This window comes from Epinephelus moara, chromosome 22 (assembly GCF_006386435.1).
Source record: "Epinephelus moara isolate mb chromosome 22, YSFRI_EMoa_1.0, whole genome shotgun sequence".
Taxonomy (NCBI): Eukaryota; Metazoa; Chordata; class Actinopteri; order Perciformes; family Serranidae; genus Epinephelus; species Epinephelus moara.
The window spans coordinates 15,856,493-15,879,604 of NC_065527.1; the positions used below are offsets into that span (position 1 = coordinate 15,856,493).

At 42.0% G+C, this 23,112-nt stretch overlaps 1 protein-coding gene across 5 annotated transcripts in view; it reads left to right on the forward strand.

Moving 5' to 3' along the window:
• Nucleotides 1-23,112, forward strand: part of elmo1 (engulfment and cell motility 1 (ced-12 homolog, C. elegans)) — a 148,330-nt gene that overhangs the window by 105,655 nt on the left and 19,563 nt on the right. For 4 of the 5 annotated variants that reach the window (XM_050034488.1, XM_050034487.1, XM_050034486.1 and 1 more), the window contains one exon: nucleotides 3,779-3,915. In XM_050034488.1, the coding sequence (XP_049890445.1) occupies nucleotides 3,779-3,915 (137 nt within the window). Of the gene's footprint in view, nucleotides 1-3,778; nucleotides 3,916-10,357; nucleotides 10,814-23,112 lie in introns of those variants that run through there. The other variant, XM_050034490.1, reaches the window with a different exon arrangement.

Below are 23,112 nucleotides of genomic sequence, written 5' to 3' on the forward strand. Positions count from 1 at the left end.
GGAAGTACTGAAAAATATATTTTGCTCCATCTGGGCTATTCTTCTGCAAAAAACAATACAAACAGCTGGTAATTCTGAAAGGCTCAATAAAATACAGTGCAGTCTCTAAGTGTACGTTGGGTAGGACTGTTTTCATCTGCATTGAATTTAAAAGGATCAACATCTACGAGGTTAAAGAGCAGATTTTATTTGCAGGTGTTTGCATCAACATTTAATGAACCAGTGAAATTGCAGCGCTTTTTATACAATCCATAACCCCAAAGGTAAAAATGAAATGTCTACAAGTCATTTGAAATCTAGTGTGATTAAGACTATATTTTGATTTTACTTCCATAGATACAAGTATTACACCACCATACTGTTGCGTTTTCATCTCAGGAGTCTGCTAAAATGCAGAGCAGCTGTGCCCAGATTTCCGCCTCTTAAATTATTTCCTCAGCTTGGATGAATTATGTTTGTTTGATGAAATATTCAGTGATCCACACTCTGTAACCATTTGGGTAGGCTTGCAGTCGGAGTATTACAATGCAGAACAATGTTTGGGAACTATTTTGAGCATCAACACACTATAATGTTTTTTTGTTTGTTTGTTTGTTTGTTTTTTTCGCCTCATCGCTGTGCTGCTTCAGGTCCTGCTGAGTCCTGCGAGAGGTAATAAAACTTCTCTGCGAGTCAGCGTGCCTTGCAAAACCTGAGGATGGAGAAATTTCTGCCGAGCCACATGAGACCGCTCACTGTCCGTATCTCCCAAATAAGCCTTGACATGTAATTCCCCTCACCTTGACACCTCGGGGCTCTGTTGGTCCTATCAATAAACAGTCCATTTAGCTCAGAGGTCACTCCAAACTTCAACCTTCCCAACAACTTTTACCAGTCAGCCTAAAGGATATTTGACTTTTTTAAAATTCACCCTGTCTCTTTCATCTTTGTTTTTTTTTTCTCGTTTTGTCCCGAGGGGCAGTGTACTGTTGACTAAGCAGGCAGTCAGCATCTGTTTTGGCTCACCTCCATTAGTTTCCTGATTGACTAACGGCACCGGTAGCACATCCCTCCGGATTTTTCCATCTTGCCCTCCCCTTAATCTCCCATCCATCGCTCCAAATCAAGGCTCAGGTCGCCGTGCCCATGGCCTGCGGGCATCACTCATTATACTGTGAAGTTTCAATTGCTGCCTGACCCCTTCCATCCAATTTCATGGCTGCTCATGGTGGGCCGGTGCCCCTGCTGCTCTGCTCTGAAACTCTTTAAATGAACCAACCTTTGGCTCAAGGGCTGCCACTCATCTCCGCGAGACGACGAGAGGGAGACGAATTTAGTTCCAGTGAATGTCAAGCCTTGTTATTCTACCTCTTGGTTAATATGGTTTGGGCACTGAAGAGCTCTTGCTTTCCCTCTTCCCTCTCATTCTTATTTCAAACACACTCTCACACAAATAGTGGGGATTGAAGCGCTTCAGTGCACTGCCAATAAAGAAAATAAACCACCTCTGGCTTTGCAAAATGAAAAATCTAAACTTAATCCAGTTGGAACGGTGTTTGCTGGTCACAATTTGTCTCCAAGGGGTATTTTGTGTTTGAAGTTGATGAGGAGCTAAATTTTCAATAACACACAGCCTTCCTTCGCGGGAGAACTGTATCTCATTCTCAGTGGCTGTTTCTGTGAAATAAACACATCAACTTTCTGCCACGTCTGTAACGCAGAATCTGAAAATCCCTCCCAGACTAGTTAGATTATCTCTCATGAGCAGTCTGTCACATCACATATTAGTCTGTACTTTATCTTCAGGAAAATGCTCTGTTATGAATATGACTCCAGTGTGCACAAGTCTGATGATTTATTCTTTCAAGCCGCAGTGTCAGAACGATCATGTCTGATCATTAGACTGTCACTTTAAGTGTGATGCAGAACCTTTCAGCAGCAGCTATTTGATGACTTCATCTGTAACATTTTCTAGCTAAGTGATGTTTACATGCAGTCGCTGTGTGTGTGGGCCTGTTGTTGTGCATTAGTCAGGTGTTCAGGTCCAGGCTCGAGGCTACATTCCTTCAGGCCCAATTGCATATTTATAAATTGAAGGCCACCATATGGCATGAGTCGCTCTAGAGGAGGAGGTAAAAAGTAAATGGACCTCTGCTGTCCAACTGCCGGTGTTTTATTTATATGTCAGTATGTGGACATGTAGTGATGTGAGGCAGGATCAGGCTTATTGGGATTAGATTCATTGAGCTTTTAATTAAGAGAGTGCAGAGGTAATAAATAAATAAAAGAATGCAGACTATGGTCAGATGAGTCACTGATACAATATGTGTATTAAAGGTCCAGTGTGTAGGATTTAGGGGATCTACTGGCAGAAATGGAATATGATATTCATAATAATAAGTTTACATTGGTATATAATCACTTGAAACTAAAAATCATTTTGTTGTCATTATCGTAGATTAAGTCCTTCATATCTACAAAGGGATCTGGTCCTCTTCCACAGAGCCTGCAATCTTGCATTGAACAGCTCAAACGCCAGCCTTTGAGAGGGCCTTTTGTTTTTTTGAAAACCTCACTATGTTGAAGTGAGGCCACCATATGTTCCTCTACATGCTTGAAAATGGAGGGGCATGCTGTGGGTTGCAATGCCACTAAATCCTAAAGGGATGCGCAAAATATTGTATTTTTTTCCGATATCCGTTATGCGCATATATAACAACTCATTTGACCATTATCTATATATCCACTTTTTTCCCCACTTAATTTTAGTGATCATGAAGTCTCTTTTGTAGTAGAATTAACATCATATTATGCATGCATGCTCTTATAATGATGGTCAACCAGCAGATGGAGACATGTTATACTGTACTTTTCAATGTATGTAATAATCATTCATTGTGCAAATTAAGAAATATCATGCAGATATTGGCCGATAACAATGACACTAACATTATCAGGGTGTTTGATGATTCTGATATTTTATTTAAAAGCCAATATTGACTAATACCAATGACGTGCCAATATCAGTGTGCATCCCTAATCCTACACACTACTCTGTTAAAGGAAAGGTTTGTCATTTTGGGATATTAGCTTTTTGATTTCTAGCTGTAAGTTAAATGAGGAGATGGATAACACTGTTACTGTACACTGTCCCTCAAGTATCAACAATAGAGATCAACATTGAAGGAATACCTCGCCCACAAAATGACCGTTTGTGTGTCAGTTACAAAAACAGTGAACATTCTTGATGGATCGAAGTCCCAGGGGTCTGTGTTTGACAGCAGTGAAACTATATCAAAACATTTACAAACTCTCACACAATTTCTGCTGTATTGTCATCAAGAATGTTCACCATTTTTCATCATCATCAGCCTCAGACAGCTAATTTACAAGTTACCACTGAAAATAATCCCATCATGCTTGTCTATATTTTCTTGGTCATAGATCTGACAAAATGGTGGAACTGACAATGTCTGTTAAACTGTAATTGCTTGGATCTGGAAACACAATGTTCAGCTGGAACCAACCGCTCACCATTTACTTTGTAAATAACTTTATGATAGTGCCAAACACCAATAAATACTGGTTCTAGCCTCGTAATTATAGAATGAATATGTAATTATCACACCCATTAGAGCATTATTAAGGGCACTGATTACAGTTTAGTATAAATAAACAAGTAATTAAACTTGTGATAACTTATGTGTTGCCATAAAATAGATGGCTGTGACTCATTGGTATCAGGTCTCAATTCAACTGCTGCTGTAGGTGACAACTTTTTTATCTCTTGTTTCCACAGCCAGTGAAAACTGCCATGACTTCCACCCCATGTTCTTCACCCACGATCGCTCCTTCGAGGAATTCTTCTGCATCTGCATCCAGCTGCTCAACAAAACCTGGAAGGAGATGAGAGCCACAAGTGAAGACTTCAACAAGGTACACAGCGTGTGTGTGTGTGTTTTTTGGGAGATGGCAGGTTTGAGATGAGTGAGAAACATCGCTGTGTCTCATTTCCATGAGGCATACTGATTATCACTCGGTTTTGAATTTGTGGTGCATTCACACTAGAAAGAGACAAAATTGGGTACACTCGGTGCCAGTATGCATACGAAATGTGTTTGATTTTTGAGTGTGTTGTTGATGGACTCCTCACAGCTGGAAAAAGTTAAAACACATTGTAAACACGGATTAGACAGTGACAGGAACATTTTTTAGTAAGTTCCCAAATTTGAAATTGGCAGTAGCTTTTTCGGAGTCCCAGTTTGATCCCTGGCAGTTTGTGTTTTATATAATTTTCTGTTGATTTGGGACACAGCTCATGTCTTTGACTAATTAAAAAAACATGAAAAGAACTGAACAGGAAAAGATGCAACATTACAAGAAATCACAGCATGATTTTTTTTGCAATGAAATCCATTTTTGGGGGGCTGGTATTCCCCATATGAGGACATATATGCATTTGCATTTGAGCTGCTTTGACAGGTATACACGGTCTTATCAAACAAATACTGTTTAAATTTGTTTTAATAGTTCTGGACAGCTTCCTCTTATGAGCTTTAAAGGGACAGTTCAACCCAAAATCAAAAATACCTATATTTCCTCTTACCTGTGTTGCTATTTATCAGTCTAAATTGTTTTGGTGTGAGTTGCTGAGTGTTGGAGATATCGGCCGTAAAGATGTCTGCCTTCTCTCCAATATAATGGAACTAGATGGCATTCAGCTTGTGTTGCGCAAAGCACCAAAAAAAAAAACATTTTAAAAACTCAACAGCAATGTCTCTTTCCAGAAATCATGACCCAGTTACTCAAGATAATCCACAGACCTTGTTGTGAGCAGTTTCATGTAGGAGCTATTTTCTCTTTATTGAACTACACCTGCATCTACTCATGAATGAGAGGCTCATACTTATGACATGCACGGTTCAGATGAGTCACAGCTCATAACTGTACATCTCAGAGCGGCAGTGTTAGCTAGCTCATTGGTGCTAGCAGTAGATGCACGCTTCCTTCTGCGTGGTGATTCGGCTGGCGGGTGTAGTTCGGTAGAGAGAAAATAGTTCCTACGTAAAACTGCTCACAACAAGGTCTGTGGATTATCTTGCGTAACCAGGTCATGATTTCTGATTTCAAATGTATGTTTTGGCATTTTGAGCACCACAAGCTATCTAGATCCATGATATTGGAGGGAAGCCAGACATCTCTAGGGCTGATATCTGCATTCAGCAACTCACACCAAAACAGTCTACATTGATAAATAGCCCTAAAGGTAAGGTTTTGGGGTGGACTGTCCCTTTAATCTTGAAAGTGAAGCCTAATAGTCAATGACACTGCAGACCAAACTGTTTTTTTTTTCAGGATTAAGGTGAACTTCATACAGAATTAAGGCACAGTAGGATTTCATGCTTCTTTAACTTTCTGTTGTAGACTCTGGCAGGAAGCACAGCCACACAGCTCAGTCATAATTACAACAGTATTAATCATATCTCAAATTGTGTTAGTTATTAGAATGGCATTGCCAAGAGTCCCATGCAAATATCAGGCCTGATTAAAACGACATGGAAGGGTTTTTTTTCCCCTGTTTGCACAGATGAACGTGCTTTAGGCGTTTCCTTTTTAAGGGCACAGATTGAGAGCGGGAACTGCATACACATCTCGGGGGCTTTTTCAGAATTTGAATTTTTCCTACATTGTTTTTTCCCCCTCTCGGATATGAAACATTAGCTGCCTCTATTGGCTGAGCCCCTGATTAAGCTACTACATCTTCATTTGGAGCTCATTGGAGTCTGGATGAAGATGAAAAACTTCCTGTAAGCTGGCTAATGTTGAGTCGGCTCGCACAGGAAATATGAGTGTGTGCACACTGCCAGACGGCGATAGTAATAAGGTGTTTATGACAGATATTGTATGTTGTGTATTCAATTGGGCATCAGATGTAGCAGTCAACAGATGCCGTATCTTTTCCCCTCATTTGTCAAACAAATCATGATTATTTTACAGTGTCAAGTACCCTACTTTCACAAGCTACTAGCCACCCTGTGTCCAAGCTTTGGTCTGAATCTTTTGCTCACATTTACTGGCTTTGATCAGCAATGAATTGGTTCCTCACACATGAATGAGCCAGTCCTCGCCCCTGCATTTGCTCTGCAAGTCCAATATGTCACACTACAGTAAATGGACACATATTGTGCCACATGAAAGTGAGTCTGTAATAGCTTATTCAGCCTCCAGCATCCTGGAAAATGAAATTTCAGGAGTTTGCACATCTTATTTTTGTTTGTGAATGGAATGATGGTTCATGTGCATAAATGGAGTGATGCTGGAGTTGCATCATCCTCAGTTATTTCACTACGAGTAAAATGATGGAAGACGGCAGTGTGGGTTTCATAAGCCAGTCTGCTATTACAAACACTCCTCGGATGCGAGATTGTGAATAAAGTCTGGCTCTCAACTTTCACAAAGGAAATAACTGAGTGATTTTGAAATGTATTGTTGTTGTTGTTCTGAGATTTGGTACAGCGTTTTGATCCACTGCAGGAGGCTACAGATAGAGAATCATAACATATTGTTGTGGAGATGAAAAACAGAAAAATGTAGTCATCCACTGTCGCTGTGGTTGAATACACCTACAGTCTATTGAATCCTCACCACCATCTGTTTTTCTACTTTGGCCAGTCACTAAAAAAAACTTTTGGTTGTAGCATCACTTCTGAGCATGGTTTTATGTTTGTTTTAATGAATTTAGAGACGAAAACAGATCATTTGTCACGTCAGTCTATCAGTCTGTCAGTCTGATGATCTACATGTTGTACACTTTATGTATTTTATGATAGATATACCAGGAGTGATGCAACCATCTCTAATAGGCTCGGGATGACAGCCACATCACATGTTGAGGTGTATTTCTAGTTCATGTTGGGGTAGAATTCAACACACGTACCGTACACACACCTCCCATAGCAAGCGATCCTATTATCCAATCCCATCCTTCACACCCCTCCCTTGAAGGTGAGAGTCAGTTTCGATTGAGTTGGGATAGATGATGCTTCCCTTCCCTCTCCCCTCTTTCCTCCCCGACCTCATCTTTCATCACACGGTACCTTGGGAGTTTGAAATTCAGCAGCAGCTTGTCGATAGTAAGACTGTTTGGTCTCGAGGGCTTCCTATCAGCTAAATGGTGCGTGTGGTGCTCTTCGCTTCCAGCCTCGAACGCTGAGTGTCTCAGTTTGTATCCGCTATGAACTTGGAAATACTCTGGAGACATCAGCCCCTCTGATGATGTCTGAAAGTTGTCATTTTGTACCGAATTCTGTCAACAAGGAACTGAGTTGTTTATCTGTAACTGAAACAGTCGTTGACTGCACATTTTATAAAACAAAATGTGTAGAAGGTGGAGAGGAGGAAGATGTCTTCTCCGAGAATGCACACTGGGAAAGCGCAGTGTAAATCCATCTAAAGCCTGAGCATTAGCATTAAATGACAAAATGTTTTTAATGACAAGGAGAAGAAATTAGTTTTAAATCAAAGTGCTTTCATGGGGTCAGTAAATTGAGTAATTAAATGAGAGGATAAAGGAAAAGCAAATCACAAAAGTGTCTTTAGCTCTTCTTCTATGACTTGTGTCAGAGAATATTTCTTTTGATTAAATCCTTCGGACGTGTTTGGACAAAAGTGTGGAGCAATCAATTAAAGCTACAGTTTGTAACTTTTATGAAAATAACTTTTTGTTGTCATTTTTTTCTGAAACTTTCACTGTATCCACAAAGTATTATATGAGATAGTCAGTCTGTGAAAAAAATTGCGTCCCTCCTTCCTCTCCTGCCTCTAATGGTGTTCCCTAGAAACTACCACGGTGCATCAGAAACAACCAGGCAGAGCCGAGGAGTCTGTGACACAGCTGTCAATCATATTAGTCACTGCTTGTGAGCTGTGGTCAATTTGTCAAACTCGGCAGCGCTGATCAAATATGAATCAAGATTCTGTTACTGCCTTGCCTATTTCTCACCTTAAATTTTTACAGAAACATATTTTAGTGTACTGTTTAGCTGTAAAATGAGAACGTTTGTGACCCATTCGCCAAGCTGAAAACAGTCGTCCAAAGCACCAAGCATCAACTACTTGATACTTACCACCCACCAACAAACAGCTCTCTCATTTTACAGCTAAACAGTACACTAAAATATGTTTCCAAAAACATTTTAGGTGAGAAAAAACAGTACAGTAACAGAATTTTGATTATACTTGATCAGCGCTGCCTATTTTGACAGTTTGAGGAGCACAATTTCTTATCTCATCTACTGCTGTGTGGATACAGCGGCAGTTTCAGCAAATATGACAATGATGTATTTTTATAAAAGTTACCAACTACAGCTTTGAATAAAAGCACAACCACACTCTCTTGGAATGGAAATGTTTTACCGACAGAAGCCCACATCTGCCACGGTACACCTACGTCTCTGAGTTTAGTGAGTTCATCACTTTTGATAAGATAAAAAAAGTATATGCCCAAAATTCAAGATAAGACATCAAAAATATTTCAACGTTTTACAGGAGGAGGAAAATGGATGGTTTTGCTACCAAATGTGTTTTCATTTTTACATATTAACGGAATATATCAAGAAATAACTAAACATTCCACACAGGGATTAGAACCTGGACAAATTATTTAAACCTTTCCTGTGTCTATAAGGGATAGAAATAAGGAAGAAGGAGAGAATAAATAAAACTTAAAGGGATGAAAGTGTACCTCCACAAAGGTTACAACATTTGAGCAAGTTTGGAGGAATAATGTCAAAGATAATACTGATTTATATAAACACAAAGTGCTGACTCGCCTTATGATGGATGGTGCAGGCATAACTGTGAACAGAGGCTGGGATCAGTAATACATAATATTAATGCCGTCCATCCCACTTCCACTGATTTGAAGCACAGTTATCGTCCTTTTAACTGCAACCAATTGGTCATTTAAACTGGACTATTGAACTTTGTAGTTGAGCTGCCTCGTCTTAGGCAATCAGTCATGTAATTGGTTATTGGTGTCTCAGTCGACTAAGAAATGTATGGTCTTGATGAAGAATGAGTCTTAAGCAGCCATTAGTCATCAGTAGGAAATGATGATTTACACAAATATGCTTTGGCGTTTGGTAAGCAACAATCTGACAGATTTGTGTTGTAAAAGGACTAGTCTCTAGTGTGTGAATGTAAATGCAACGCCGCATTCAGTTCTTCATGTCCATACAGTAAATGAGGATATATCCTCTCTGGGGTGTGTGGAAGGATAATAAGCTGCGTCGAGGATAATCCTGAGGGCGTCCACTTCAAAACGTGGCTCGTTGTACGGTTAGATTTCCCTGCAGCTCCCACAGTCACTGCCAGACACTGACAGCACCGAGCATTCTGAGGTGTGGAATACTAAAACACCTCGCTCGGGTTTTATCAATATTTGGATGTGCACGGCGCTGTGGCCTGCGAGTGTGTGTGAGCATTTCTTAAACGCTGAAGGCTCTCTCAGCCGCTGGCTCTTCATGGCTCACTGAGCATCTGCCCCTGCACACAAAGACATGAACATACACACACACACACACACACACACACACACACAGGCTTGTACATGAATTTATGCTCATTATAGACAAAGGCACAGAGGCTTAAATGAAGCTTAAAAACACTGTGGCACTGATGCCCCCACACACACATCATGTAGAGCCAGTATACAGTCTGTCTTGTTTGCTTTCTGACTGTAGTGTTTAGTAAAGAAGTGGTTATAGAGAACAAGAGATGTGTGTGCTGTGTGTACGTGACGTGTGTGTGTGTTTAATGGAGGCAAGTCTGATGCTCCCAGGGCACAGCTCCGACTATCAGGCAACCGTTTCCCCTGTTTCCATAGCAACCCCTGTCCAATTACCGCTGCTGCGCTGCACTACTCTGGCTCTGTTTCGGTAAGATGGAGCCACTTCTCCGCTGCATGTGTACACGCTTGTGTTTATATGCGTCAGTGATTGTGTGCGTCTATCAGACTCTTTCTTGTACGGCTGCCTGTTGTCTCTTCATCCAAACGTCTGTGCTGAGAGCTTCTCCTCCTCCTCTACCTCCCCACCAGAAGAAAAAAAAAAAGCCTCCATCTCTCTCTGCTTAGAAAAAAAAATCCCTCACTGATGTAGTGGCTTGCAGCCACTCATGATACCCCTCCTCCTCCTTCTTCTCCTCCTCTTCTCTCATCCCTCCCTCCCTCCCCCTCCGTCTAAACCTCACCCCCCCCCCCCTTCACACACACGCACACACACTTATCATGTGATCCACTTGCTGCACCACCATTGGCGTCTCTGATCGTGGCGTGTGTCCAATCAGGGCATAAGCCCGGAGATCAACATAAGCGAAGCAGAGCAGCCTGGCTGATGCTCTTAGAGTCACAGAGGGAGGGAGGAAGGCAGATAGAGAGGCATACAGAAATATTATAGCCGGGGGGGGAGAGTTAGAGAAAAAACGGGGAGAGTTTGTTCTTAGTTTTTTTTTTTTTTTATTTAAAGGGAATATGCTAAAAGAGATAGTCAAACAGGAAACCTGAAGGAACAGCCAAGAAAGGAAGAGGCACAAGGAGGAGGTGCACGAGCTCTGTTGACAGATGAGTCTTCCCTTATTGTGGCTAACGCTAAAGCTAACTGTCCACAATCAGCTAGACCACTCTTCCAAGGAGCCATCTGCTTCCTCCATCCATCCTGCCATCCATCCCTGTCTCCCGTCGGGCGCTTAAAAAGTCCTTCTCTGGCAAAAGCAGGAGGATTCACCGGTCACTGTGGAGAGTATCACACCACACTTGGAAACATGGAGGTGACATGTAAGTACCAAGAATGGGAAAGAAAAAGAGAGAGTGGTTTTCAATTAGCATGGCTGGATGGAGTAAGGGGTGGTGGTAGTAAAGGAGGAAGAGGTACTGTTTGTGTTGTTGCCTGGCTGCGGAGGAGGAGTGGGAGGAGGAGGAGGGGAGGGAGGGAGGAGGATGGAGAGTGCAAGGAGAGGAAAAGAAAAGGCAGGGATGGAGAAGATGGGACAGGGGCAGAGGGGAAGAGAAAGAGGAGGGACAGATGGGGCTCAGTGGAGACTCGGCGAGGCGTAAGCAAGTTAGACAAGGACCCAGATCACAGCCTTTTCATTAACACACACACTCACACACACACACATATAATCTGCTGGATTACAATTCCACCCTCACCGACGCAGACCCACATCCACATGCATGCGTACACACCTTCCCCCCCATCACACTCCACTCTGTATTCCAGTGTACAGTGTATGTGTGTGTATGGTGGGGGGTTGGGCTTTGTTGTTGTGAATGGGATTACTCCACATCACCAACACCCACCATTTGTCACCAGAGGAATTCAATGCCACTACCACTGATCTCCTCCAGTCCACACCGTCTCTCTCAGCCTTGGATGAGCTTCAACCAGTGTTTTAGCCAGAGGGGTTTGACACAGGATTAGAGTGGGGTCAGCCCCAGACTGTAGAGCGGGAGTCTGTGAAACGCTGCCAGAACCTGATTTCATTTGTTTTGGACAATAAACAGTACAATTTCATCCACTTGCTGTGCTTTTAAACCTGGCTTTGTATGAAGGAACTGGGTCTTGGCTGCATTGAATGGTGCTGAATTGTTTAGTAGATTAATTAAAAGAAATATTTTCCAGCATTTTTTTACTGCAAGTGCAGTATCATTAGTCATTTATCAAGAGTAAAATGCAAACATTTGCTTGTTCCAGCCTCTCAGATGTATAGTTTTGTTGCTTTTCTCTGCATTGCATTCAATTTACTATGATATTAAACATTTTTAAAAGGCTAACCTGGGCTTTGGAGGTTGAGATGGCCATTTTAAATTAAAGGAATAGTTTCAATACACTTTTGCAGAAAATAGAAGTTCAATGCCACTCTCACAGCTAGGAAACAGGTTAGCATAAAGACTGGAGGAACGGAGAAACAGCTGGCGTGGCTCTGTCCAAAGGTGAAAAAAAAATCCACCTATACCAGCACCTCTTGAGCTCACTAATAACCAATGTATCATTTGTTTTATTTATAGAAAGAACCAAAGTGTAAAAGGACACCATTGTGGTTTTACTGGAGTGCTGGATTATTTCTTTGCGAGTCCAGGCTCGCTGTTTCCAGTCATTATGCTAAGCTAAACCAAGGCTACATCCACACCAACACGTTTTTGTTTTAAACTGTTGTTTAACTGTTGCTATATTGACGCCCAGCCTTTACACTACAATGGCATTCCCAAACCCATTAATGGAGACTTTTGAAAACGCCGCTGACCCCATTTTAGTTTAAAACTCTGGGGTTGTGTTTTAGTTTGGATAGGCGGACACGGAGACTTTTAAAGATGATGATGCACCCAAATTGGTCAAAACATGCCAAGCCAAAATATTATAGTTAGGTCTTGTGTGGGGACATCTTTCCCGTTGCCATCAGTTCCCCAGCTATGGATAATGCTCCAAGTACCGCTCTAATATTTGCTTTGTAACGACTCCCAGTCTGTTTTGCGCCACCTTGACTGCCGCCTTATACTCATGTGTTACTTTCAGTAATAGTTCCACTTTGTCGTCGGCCCTAGCAAAGAAATCTCTGGTCTTACTTTTCACCATTGCTGCTCCTCCTCCGTGATATTTTCTGTAACAAAGCAACCAAATGCAGAGTAGACAATCTGCTTCCTGTTTATATCAGCACGTGCATGCCCAGTGTACGTGAATCATCATGTGGTATGCGTTTTCAGGCACGTTAGTATGGACAGATTATTTCTGATAGGGTGCTTGTGTGTATGGAAATTATTTTCGTTTTAAAATGAGAACATATTAGTGTGGATGTAGCCCAGCTGTCTCCTGGCTCAAGATTTATAATGAAAGGACAGATAGGAGCATGGTATCAATCTTCTCATCCAGCTCTCAGCAAGAAAGCTAATGATGCATGTTTTCCAAAATGTAAAACTATTCCTTTAATCGACAGTAAATATTAACATTAGTTGCCCTCGATGGAAGCTAAGGTCAATCACGATGAAAAAACATTGTTGTCTGTGTCTGTAAAAGTGTCCTGTAAAAGTGCCCTTGAGCAAGAGACCTTGAACCTGGTCACCCAGCGTTTCAGCCATATAAACCCTCACACAGATGTAAAGCACAGCCTTTATTTTTAAATCGATGTTTGACATTTCTGCTCTGGTCTGAGGTGATAGAGGAGATCAGATAATCTGCTTTGTTCAACCATGTTGAAGACTGACCTGTCCCATGTGGGATTATTCACGTGGCAATCCTCAAAAGCAGCAGCAGCAGCAGCAGCAGCAGCAGCAGACCAGCCCTCTCATCACACATCACTGTATGCTACCATTAAGACTATTTTTGACTTGCCGTTTAGCTGCTATTCCAATTTATTTCAGGCTCGTCACCGCAAATCAATTAAGGACACTTAATGCAAATCAATGCAAATGACTTCTGACTCTGCTCTTTAACAATGGGACAGTTCTGCCACTTTGCCAGAAGGTTAACATGCATGCATACATGATTAATGAAATGGGTGCTGGTGTGTCCGGTCAGAAGTGATGTGACAATGATAATGCAAGCACAGGTGCCAAAGGTTTTGGGTGGACGCCATGTTTGGCAGCCTGGGACAGTTGGTGAAAGCGCTGCACACGCTGCCATATGCCAACAACTGTGACTGCTGCTGTCGTGCTTTGCATGAAGCGGTACATCTATGACTCGTATCAGGAAACAGGGAACCGGCCCCTCCCCCACTCCTCTCCTCTCCTGCAATGAGACCTGCTGTTTTCTTATTCCATACTGGTTTTATTTACCTCAACAGCCATCTAGATCCTTCTTTACCTCTTTCCTTCCCCCAGTCCCTTAAAGCTCATTTCTCTTTCTCTCCCTCCTGTGGTCTCTCTCCCTCTTTTCCTCCTCCTCATTCTTGTCTTTCGACCCCCCTCCACCTCTATTGTTGAATTCAGACAGGCTATTTATATCTTTCTGCCTGGCTGCCTCACCTCCCACTCCCTTAACAAGGTTTGCTTTATTGTTTTTGCACGTGTGTATGCGCACTCGGACAGTGCGTGAATGTGTGTTTGTACATGCGTCGCAACAAATTGGTGTGTTTGTGTTTGAGTCCTTGAGTCCTTGTAGGGGTGTGTATGGTTTTATGAGTTTGTTTTTGTTTGTATGGGGGGGGTTGTATATGAGTGTGTAGCAGGAGCAGAGTGTGAACGCTGTACTTTGTTTCTACGTGGGGCCTTGTTTCTTTTTGTTCTGTGCATTAGTTTTTTATGTGTGTGCCTAAGGGGGGAGATCTCTGATCTCAGGCAGCGTTGGCCCGTTCACACTCAGATCGCAGAAGCTAAGCTCACTAATCAGACCAGAGAGATCATCAGCCATTAACATCAAACCATCAGCGTTGCATGAGCAGAGATGCAGAGCTAACATTTTGTTTTGTTGTTTCTCAAGATAATGATACTGTTCACAGCAGCTCACTGGGGAAAAGATGACGAGTAAACTCAAGTTTTCTTGTCTTTTGATCTAGTTTTTTATCTTTCGCTTAATTTATTTACATCTGTTGGTTTATTGATATGTTAGTGTGCTTTTCTGTTATAAAAATATGTGTGTGTGCTCATTTTTGTGCACAGCAGTCCAGGCAGTATATACTTCAGATTCCTTGCAGACAATGAAAAGTCTCCATAAAGGCTCTCATGTGTGGGTGTGTCTTAATATGGATACGTTCTGGAATATGGCTGCTGTCGTCCTCACCATTAGCACCACCTGATAATCCAGTTTTTATGTTTCACTGCTTGAATCTGGTTTAATTTGAAGCACTTTATCTGTCTGTGTCTGGGTGATGACGTGTGTAAGGAAGATATCCGGTACTTTTCTGTCGGTGTTGCTAGATGGTCCACTTCTTTCACACAGCAGCAAAAAGGCAAGAGGTCAGCTGGGTCAAAGCTACACTCGTGTAATTAAATTACGCTCTTTGAGTTGTGCTTCAGTGTGTCAGACCAAACACAGGAAAGCAAATAATGGGCAAAAGGCATTGTGCAGAATAAAGAGCAGCACATAATTGTACAAAGCAACATCAGACTGTAAGTAATCACAATATTAGTTTTGTAGCATCTTTGTACTCTGATATTTTCTACCATGCTTGAGAGCTTCATGTTATCTTAAAAGAGAAGAGGTGTATAAGGAGGACTATGTTATCGGTTCAGAGTATTTTGGAAAAACTACTGGCCCGATATCAGTAGAACTTGATGGGAAGGTGTAGCATGGGCCAAGGAAGAACCAAGAGGCAAACGCCAGGGCTAAAAAATGAAGCTAACACGAAGTACTAAAAACTGCAGTTCTTTGAATGGCCACTTGAGGCTGGCTACAAAACTGAGTCAATCCTCACAGATACCTGTGTTAAAATACCCAACTTTACAGCACAAATAAACATTTTACAGCCTGGTACAAAAAAAGTTTTTGGTCTGTATAGCTTATTTCCCTGTTCATGAGGACTGTATGGGGGTCAAACTCACCTGTTTACTGTTTATTGAGGTGTTAAGTTATGATATTTAAGGATGGGGTTGCTTGAGTGTGACTGTCTGTGAGGCATCACTACAGTTTGTGAGTCAAATCCACCCCTCACTCCTCTACAGCTCCATCCTCCCGTCCAGATACAGTCACTTCTGGCCCTGAAAAAAAGGCCAAAATGCCAAACTTATGGTTTCAAACTGATGTCCACAAACCAATAGGTGACATCACAATAGCTACATCCATTGTTTCATACAGTCTATGGGTAAAAAAGCATTGAATTTTAAAGTAGATCTGAATCACGAGGCTGGTAGACAGACTATTTTTCACATTGGTTAACATTGCAAGATAGGGCAATTGGCCTTGGTGGAATAAATGTCGTACATCTTAAAAGCCAGTAGATGGTTGTAAAGTTCAGCTGTGACAAAACAGAACCAGCTGCTGAAATACAATGACTCTGCAATCCACATTCTTGGCTACCAGTAACCCTCTGGAAAGCTCACACATGTCGTTGCAATTGTGATAGATTTGGAAATATATCCAAGGTTGCGTGTGCAGATGCATATCATACAGGACTGGACCATTGGCCTTGACGGAGGTCTGCACTGTCCAAGTGCAGTTCTAGTTTAGAGTTGAATTGCTGCTACAGAAATCGGTGAATTTGCAGCAAAACCTGGTGAAAATCTGCGTAGTGTTCTCTGCTCTGGCTTGTGCAGCTCTCCCCAAAACCAAAAGTGGACTTGTAATGTCAAACTTTAGGTGTGAAAGCCCCGTAATTGGCCTAAATGGGTGCTGTTTGCATTATTCATGGAGAACCTGACTGACTTAAGTTTTTCAGACAACTTCAATCAGATCCAATTTTTCCCAGATAGAATATCTACTCAGCAATAATGCATTATGGGTAGACTCTAGGATGGGGTTCGTCCCTGATGGGAGTTATTATCTGAGATATAATGAAATAATACCTGTTTTGATGTCCTTGAATGGATGTTTAATCACAACCAATTTACTCATCCCTCTGGGACAATTAATGCAGAATGTTCATATTTCCTGCAACAACCGTGTCATAATAAAACACTCATTAATGCAAAGCTGTGCACAAGCCAAGGTCAGCACTTGGCTTTCATCAGCATTTCTTGACTCTCAGTAAGTGGCGATTTCCCAGGCGACTTTACTCTCCAGTCATCCATATGGGCCGCGCTGCACCACACATGGAGCCGGTTGTTGAAAAAGAGCTCCTCTGACAGTTTGTCTGGGCGTGCAGTGCTAGCACTCTAAATATGGCAACAACAGCTAGCAGCAAGAGCCGACGTCGACCCTGCGTCAAGGAACAAAAGGACTGATGGAGGAAGGTCTCCAGATGTTGTGTTTGTGTGTGTACATGGGAATATTGGAATTTTACATTGAATAGTTTTGTTTTGTTTTGTGTGCGTTGGTGCTTGTTCATGTTGTATAATGCATGTGAAGAGGGAATGAATTAGTTTGTGTGCAGTACAAGCGTGTACACTGAGAGTGTGTATATCTGCCTCGCCTACAATACAGTGTGTGCTGTTCCCTGCGGTGCACTAATGCTGTCAAACAGGTCCCTGAGGCATTCGCTAAGAGAGAAAAGTGCTGCTTTTCACTGCACTTTCAAGTTACATTTACCCCATACCACTCTAATTTATTTTATTGAAATAGGCACATACAGTGACTCCTTACATTCCAGCCGTGGGGGGTAAGATACATAATTGAAATTTTAATGGAGGAAAGTAGTGCCTTTCCACTTAGTTGCTCTCAGCAGACTTACCATAGAGCCATGGCAGGGTTGTCAGGAGAGTCTAACAAGAAAGCTGAATATACTAAATATAATCCAGGAATCTGTCGGCAGCATTCACCTCTTGTTCTCAACCCTCTGTAAAATTGCACCCTGACTGTCTTTTGTTTGACATTTCATACAATATATCAAGCGGTGTGAACGTGCCACTGGATAAATATCTAAATTACATAGATTTAACGTTACGCTGTGAAAGGTCATTACTAGGGTTGCAACTAACCATTACTTTCATCACCAATTGATTATTTTGTCTTTAAAATGCCAGAAACTAACGAAAAACGCCCAGTATATTTTTCCCAGTGCCCATGGTGATGGTTCTAATTGCTCATCTTGTTCAACTAACAGTCCAAAACCCAGTTATATTCATGTTATAACTATTAAAAGCAGCCAGTCCTCACATTTTTTAAGGCAACCAGCTAATTTAGCAGAATAATCAGTTAATCGACTTATGATTTCAACTCTAATCATTATGTATGCATAGCTAGGATTCTAAAATAATAATATTCTAAAATAATCCTGACCACTACTGTTCATGCCACTTATTATTATGTCATCTATATTGATTTTGTCACATTAGACAGTCCCCATCCTGGCTTATAGCAGCACTACTGCCTTCAAATGGAACTTGTGAGCTTGTGTTACGACATTGGAAGCCATGTACACAACATACCTGGGGTTTAAATGGTTAAGTCTTGAGAACAGAGCTGCTAGGCAACGGCAACATGGCTTCAAGAAGCTAACGAGGCTTACAATTTAGCAAGCTAGGGAGCCATGGATGGAGATAGATAGATGTGGTGTTGGAGGCGGGGCTTTGTTCGTTCCTATGAAAGTTGCTCAGTGGCACTTAGATTTCCACATAATTAAATTACCTGGATCTTCTGCATCATGGGGCCCAAAGAGCAGGCACACATAAAACTTCCACTGGCTGAGCAGCTAACTTCTGGTTTAGCTGTCTAGACTTTCAAAATGTTATCGGACCAAATTAAATTCAGTTTAATTCAATAGAACTTTATTTATCCAGAAGGAAATTCTTGTGCCAGAGAATGCTTCAATTGCAGTGAAACAAATTACAGTAACAACCAGAATTAACAGACGACAAGGAGCAACCCTAACAGGCTGCCGCCCTAGACAGCACTGGAAACTGAAGTATCATATCCCAATAGTAAAGTCATTTTACAGGGGTTGTTGCACTCAAACATATTTATCCACTGATTTACAGACATCTCTTTCACAATTAAAGTTCGTGGGGGAAAGTCTTTTTAGGCCCAATGGCATCACGTGATGGACCTAGACGTTGTAATTCCACTTTTGGCCACTTTCGTCAAATTGGCTTCAAAACCCAGCGCTGTTCCTGGGGGCTTGTAGCGAGCGGGTCAGAAAATTTCCTCTGAGGAGGCTGTGAATACCTCAAGATGGAGCGTTCATATGGACTCTGCTCTTGAACACGGTAATCATGTTCCATTTTGAAGGCAGCATATGACATTCAGAGATAAAGGTTGTCCTGTGACATAACTTTTGTGTGCTCAGTCTTCAGTATGGGGTCCTCAGAGTTACTGCAGGGATGCCGCAAAAATATTGTTTGATCTTTTTTTTTTTTTACCCTTTTTTTTATTTTCAATAATTAAAATATGTCTGAAAATACACAATAAAATCTATCCAAATTTTTTTGCCCTTTGTAACAACTTATCTTTATTACCCCTCATCTACCTGAAAAGCAAATACAGGTCAAGACTTCAGCCTGAGGCTCATTTGGCATTCTGCCTGCAATGCAGTTTTATACAATAAATAAAGTAGAGGGTTCCTGCTCCATCTCTCTTTCAGCTAAGGGCTCCTTGGCCTGAAAAACAATGAAGACCCCGTCTCTATATCATGTACAGTGTCTCTGTAACCACTCTAACTAGCAGCTAACATGCAGAGCAGCATGTTGTTTCAGAACAAGCTTTCCGTAGCTCAAGTGGGAAGCCTTTGAAGCACTGCACTGTGTTGTGACCAAAGTGCAGCCGTAGTGTGTGTGTGCTGTCTAACGCCCGTCAGACGGAGATCTGTGTTTTGTCGTGCCTCCCTAAAAGTCTTCTCACACAGACCGCATGGGTGACGGGGAGCAAGATAGGCGCAGTTGGCATTGTTGGCACAGATTAGTGTCACTGTCATTTCATAAACAGAAACCAGAAGTAAACAGCTCGTCTTAAACTTGTAGGTGCTTGATTTGATTCACTGCAGCCTTAACTCTGGTATCTGTACTCCTGGTTGTAAGCCCAGTTGTTTAATGTATTAGAATAGTACAACAGAAGTTTTGCCTGAAGTTTGGTATTAGAGCCATAAATCTTCAGCTACAGCTTGGCATTTTTTTTAGTCCTGTCAGCTTCCAAAACACATTTTATGCATCTTTTATTCAATGCATTTTCATCTGCTTCTAAATTTAACACAACCCGTACCAGCAGCACTCCTCCCTCTGTACAGCATGATGAGAGACAGGCATCCTTTCATGTCCATCTCTGTGGCATTGTTTTATTTTTAATGGCATCATGGTCAACTTTGAAGGAGATAATTATTAATTGAACACGGTGGCAGGGAGGGAAAATGTAATTACCATTTCAATAACAGGGAAATGGATTCCCTGTATTCTTTTTTTTTCTATGCTTATTAAAAAACAGGCACTCTGACACAAATAAACGTGTGCTCTTACATGTGTGTGGATACATCCTTTTATATGTGTGCAGGCATACATGTTTTGTCCATTTCAAGGCTTTAACTGCAGAAACACACCACCGACACTCCCATTATCACCATGTGAGATAGACTTTTTGATTGCTTTCAGGGAGTATCAGCAAAGTCATTATTCTGTGATTACCGCCTTATTTGCCCACCAAAGTGCCTCTCCAGCACCATCTCCAGATTTCCCCACTCAGGCTTGAGTTGCGGGTGAGCATTTGACTGACAGCTGGTAAATGATGTCATTAGCATCCTCTTAGGTAAATGGAGCAGCGGCGGTAGTGGATTGGTAGGAGAGAGAGGACGGTAATTTGTCACGGCTGATGCGTTGTCGATGATGGATGGCAGGGCGACTCCAGGAAAGACGAACTGCCCAACTGTCCCGTTTGAGGGGAGACTGAAAGGGAAGAGAGGAGGGGAGCGAGGGTGGAGGAGTGTGGCAGACGAGTCTGTGTTGCTGGCTCTTCATTACGTGTACTCGATGGCTCATGGGACAGCGTTTAATTACTTTTGCTGACACTTGCTCTGCTGTCTAACTTCCCTTCCAAAGAGCTACAAGAAAAGAATGATGGCCTGTTGTCTGCAAGAGATTAGGGAGCGTGAGAGGGAATGTAGAGAAAGACAGAAATAGAGGTGGACAAGATAGAAGAGATAAATCTTGGGTCAACAGCTCCGACAATGAACAATTTAGATCAGTGAAGATGACCGCGGCACAAAACTGCGCCTAGATTCACCCCGAGCTCAGTCTGCAAAGTTTGTTCCAGCGCTGACGTCATCTCACCTCTACCAAGGTGCTCTCTGAGCAATCAGTGGATGAAAAAGAAAGATGAATATAAAATATTCATCATGCCCCTCCGCCCTGTTGTGAAAGGACCATGTGTTCGTATTAAATGTGATGAATATTCGCGCTGTTAATTAGCATGAGTGCAGCCACATGGGCCAACAGAATTGTTTTCCTGCTGGAGACATGACTGCAAACAAGGCATATTAATGACTGTTCCCCTGGGATTGCTCTGCCATCCTGACTGGGATGGTGGTCGGTCTCCAGGGAGCAGGAAGAGGTTGGGGAGCAGGCTGCAGGTGAAGACAAAATCTGCTACTAAAACGCACAAAAATGGAAGTTTCATGCTGTTTTTGTGACTTCGGGGGATAATTTGGGTGATCTAAGGTAACAAAGCTCAGTCTTTGTGATACAGTCATATAATTTCCTTTATTTTTAAGTAGCTTCTTAAAAGAAGAGTGTTCCTTCCAGACACACTGACAGACCATTTGTAATCTTAATGGAAAAATAAATTAATTTGGGGCTTAATTATGAGGATTATAGGAGTGTGTGTGTGTGTGTGTGTGTGTGTGTGTGTGTGTGTGTGTGTAGGTGTGCATGTGTGTGTTGGTGCGTGTGTGAAAATTTATGATAGGTAACTCCGTAAAGTTGTGATTAAAAGTAGTGGACAGGAGTGATGAATCTCTCTTAGCATGATTGCAAGCTGTGGCTTCATCCATTTGTCTGCTCATTTTTCAGCTCTAACAGGAGGAGGAGGGGAGGCGGAGGCCGAAAGGCCGGTCCTGAGGGTTGTAAATCTGCTGTTAGCAGGACACCTGTTTCTCCCCATGACAATATGGCATACATATTACAGGGAGAATACAGACAACAGCCTTGCAGTGAGAGTTAACATAAATATGTTCCTAGCTGATTCAGCGGAGGAGAGGAATGGACAGCTGTCTTTATAGATGGATAAACCGATAGAGGGATGAGAGGAGACACACACGCATGAATAAAAAGTCAAAATCCTCCTTCGTATAACTGCCTACCATACGTCTACCTCTTGGCTCATAGTCTCTGCACGTAGTCACCTAGAGACAAGTCTTGACCGCAGGGGAGGGGAAAGTGTGTCGACCCTCGCCCTCTAGTGGTTGGTCGTTTCCTGTGACCATCACACACTGGTTTCCAAAAGGTTAATATTCTGCACACAAGGCCAAGAGCATAGCTTCTTTTTAAATCATGATCTAACCTTCTGTCTGCTGCTGTCAAAGGGGATTTGAAGAACGTAGTTGTGCTGAGTCACTGATGTTCTGCATCAACCTTAATGCCACTTAGATTTGGATCACACAAGACAAGACCTCACCTCATGTGCACAGATGTGGGTCTGTGGCTGAGCGTTGCAGGTAAACTGTATTTCACAGAGCACATTTTAAGTGGCCCTAAAATAAACAGCTGCAAAGTACCAAGCAGCATATTCAACTCTAGTTTTTAACCTTTTATGACCAAGAAAGCAAGAACATGCGGGCAAAGCTACCCAGCCTGCTATTTATTGATATGTTGAGGGAGTTGTTGATGTCTTGTTGATTTTATCAATAGACTGTATGAAATAATGGACATGGCTACTGTGACATCACCTATTGGCTTGTGGACTGCCATTTTGAAGCCTCTAGTTCAGCATTTTAGACGTCGCCATCTTGGTTTTTTGGTGCCAGAAATGTGCATGTAGTGATGCCTCACAGACAGTGGCCACTATCATTCCCACCCTTGAATATGCATAACTTGAAAACCTACCAAAATGTGAACTGGTGAGGGCCAAAACCATCTTTTTATCAGGCTGTAAACATGTTTATTTCTGCTGTAAAGTCAGGCATTTTAACACAGGGGTCTATGTGGATTGAATGGCTTCTGGAGCCAGCCTCAAGTGGCCATTCAAGGAACTGCAGTTTTTGGCTTCATTTTTCAGCCCTGGAGATTGCTGCTTGGTTTTATCTTGTGGTGTGTTAGGTGTTTATTCGAGGACCACAATGGAGATAAGCCTTTATGGTATTTATACTCTCTGTGATTTGTAACATATGTGATAACTGCAGTGCAGTGTGGTACATATCAGTCAGTCAGACTACGTATATTATGCAGGGTCAAAGTCTAGACTCCGCAAGTGATTCTTGATATATATCAACAGAGGATGCGAGTGGGTTGTCATGTTTGGTAATAAAGATCATTTTAGAGCTCAGCTGGTGCCAAAAAGCCACATGTTTGCTCCTCTAAATAACTCTCCATTTGACCCAACAGTCCTCTTTTCTGTTGCTGTTGTCATGTGT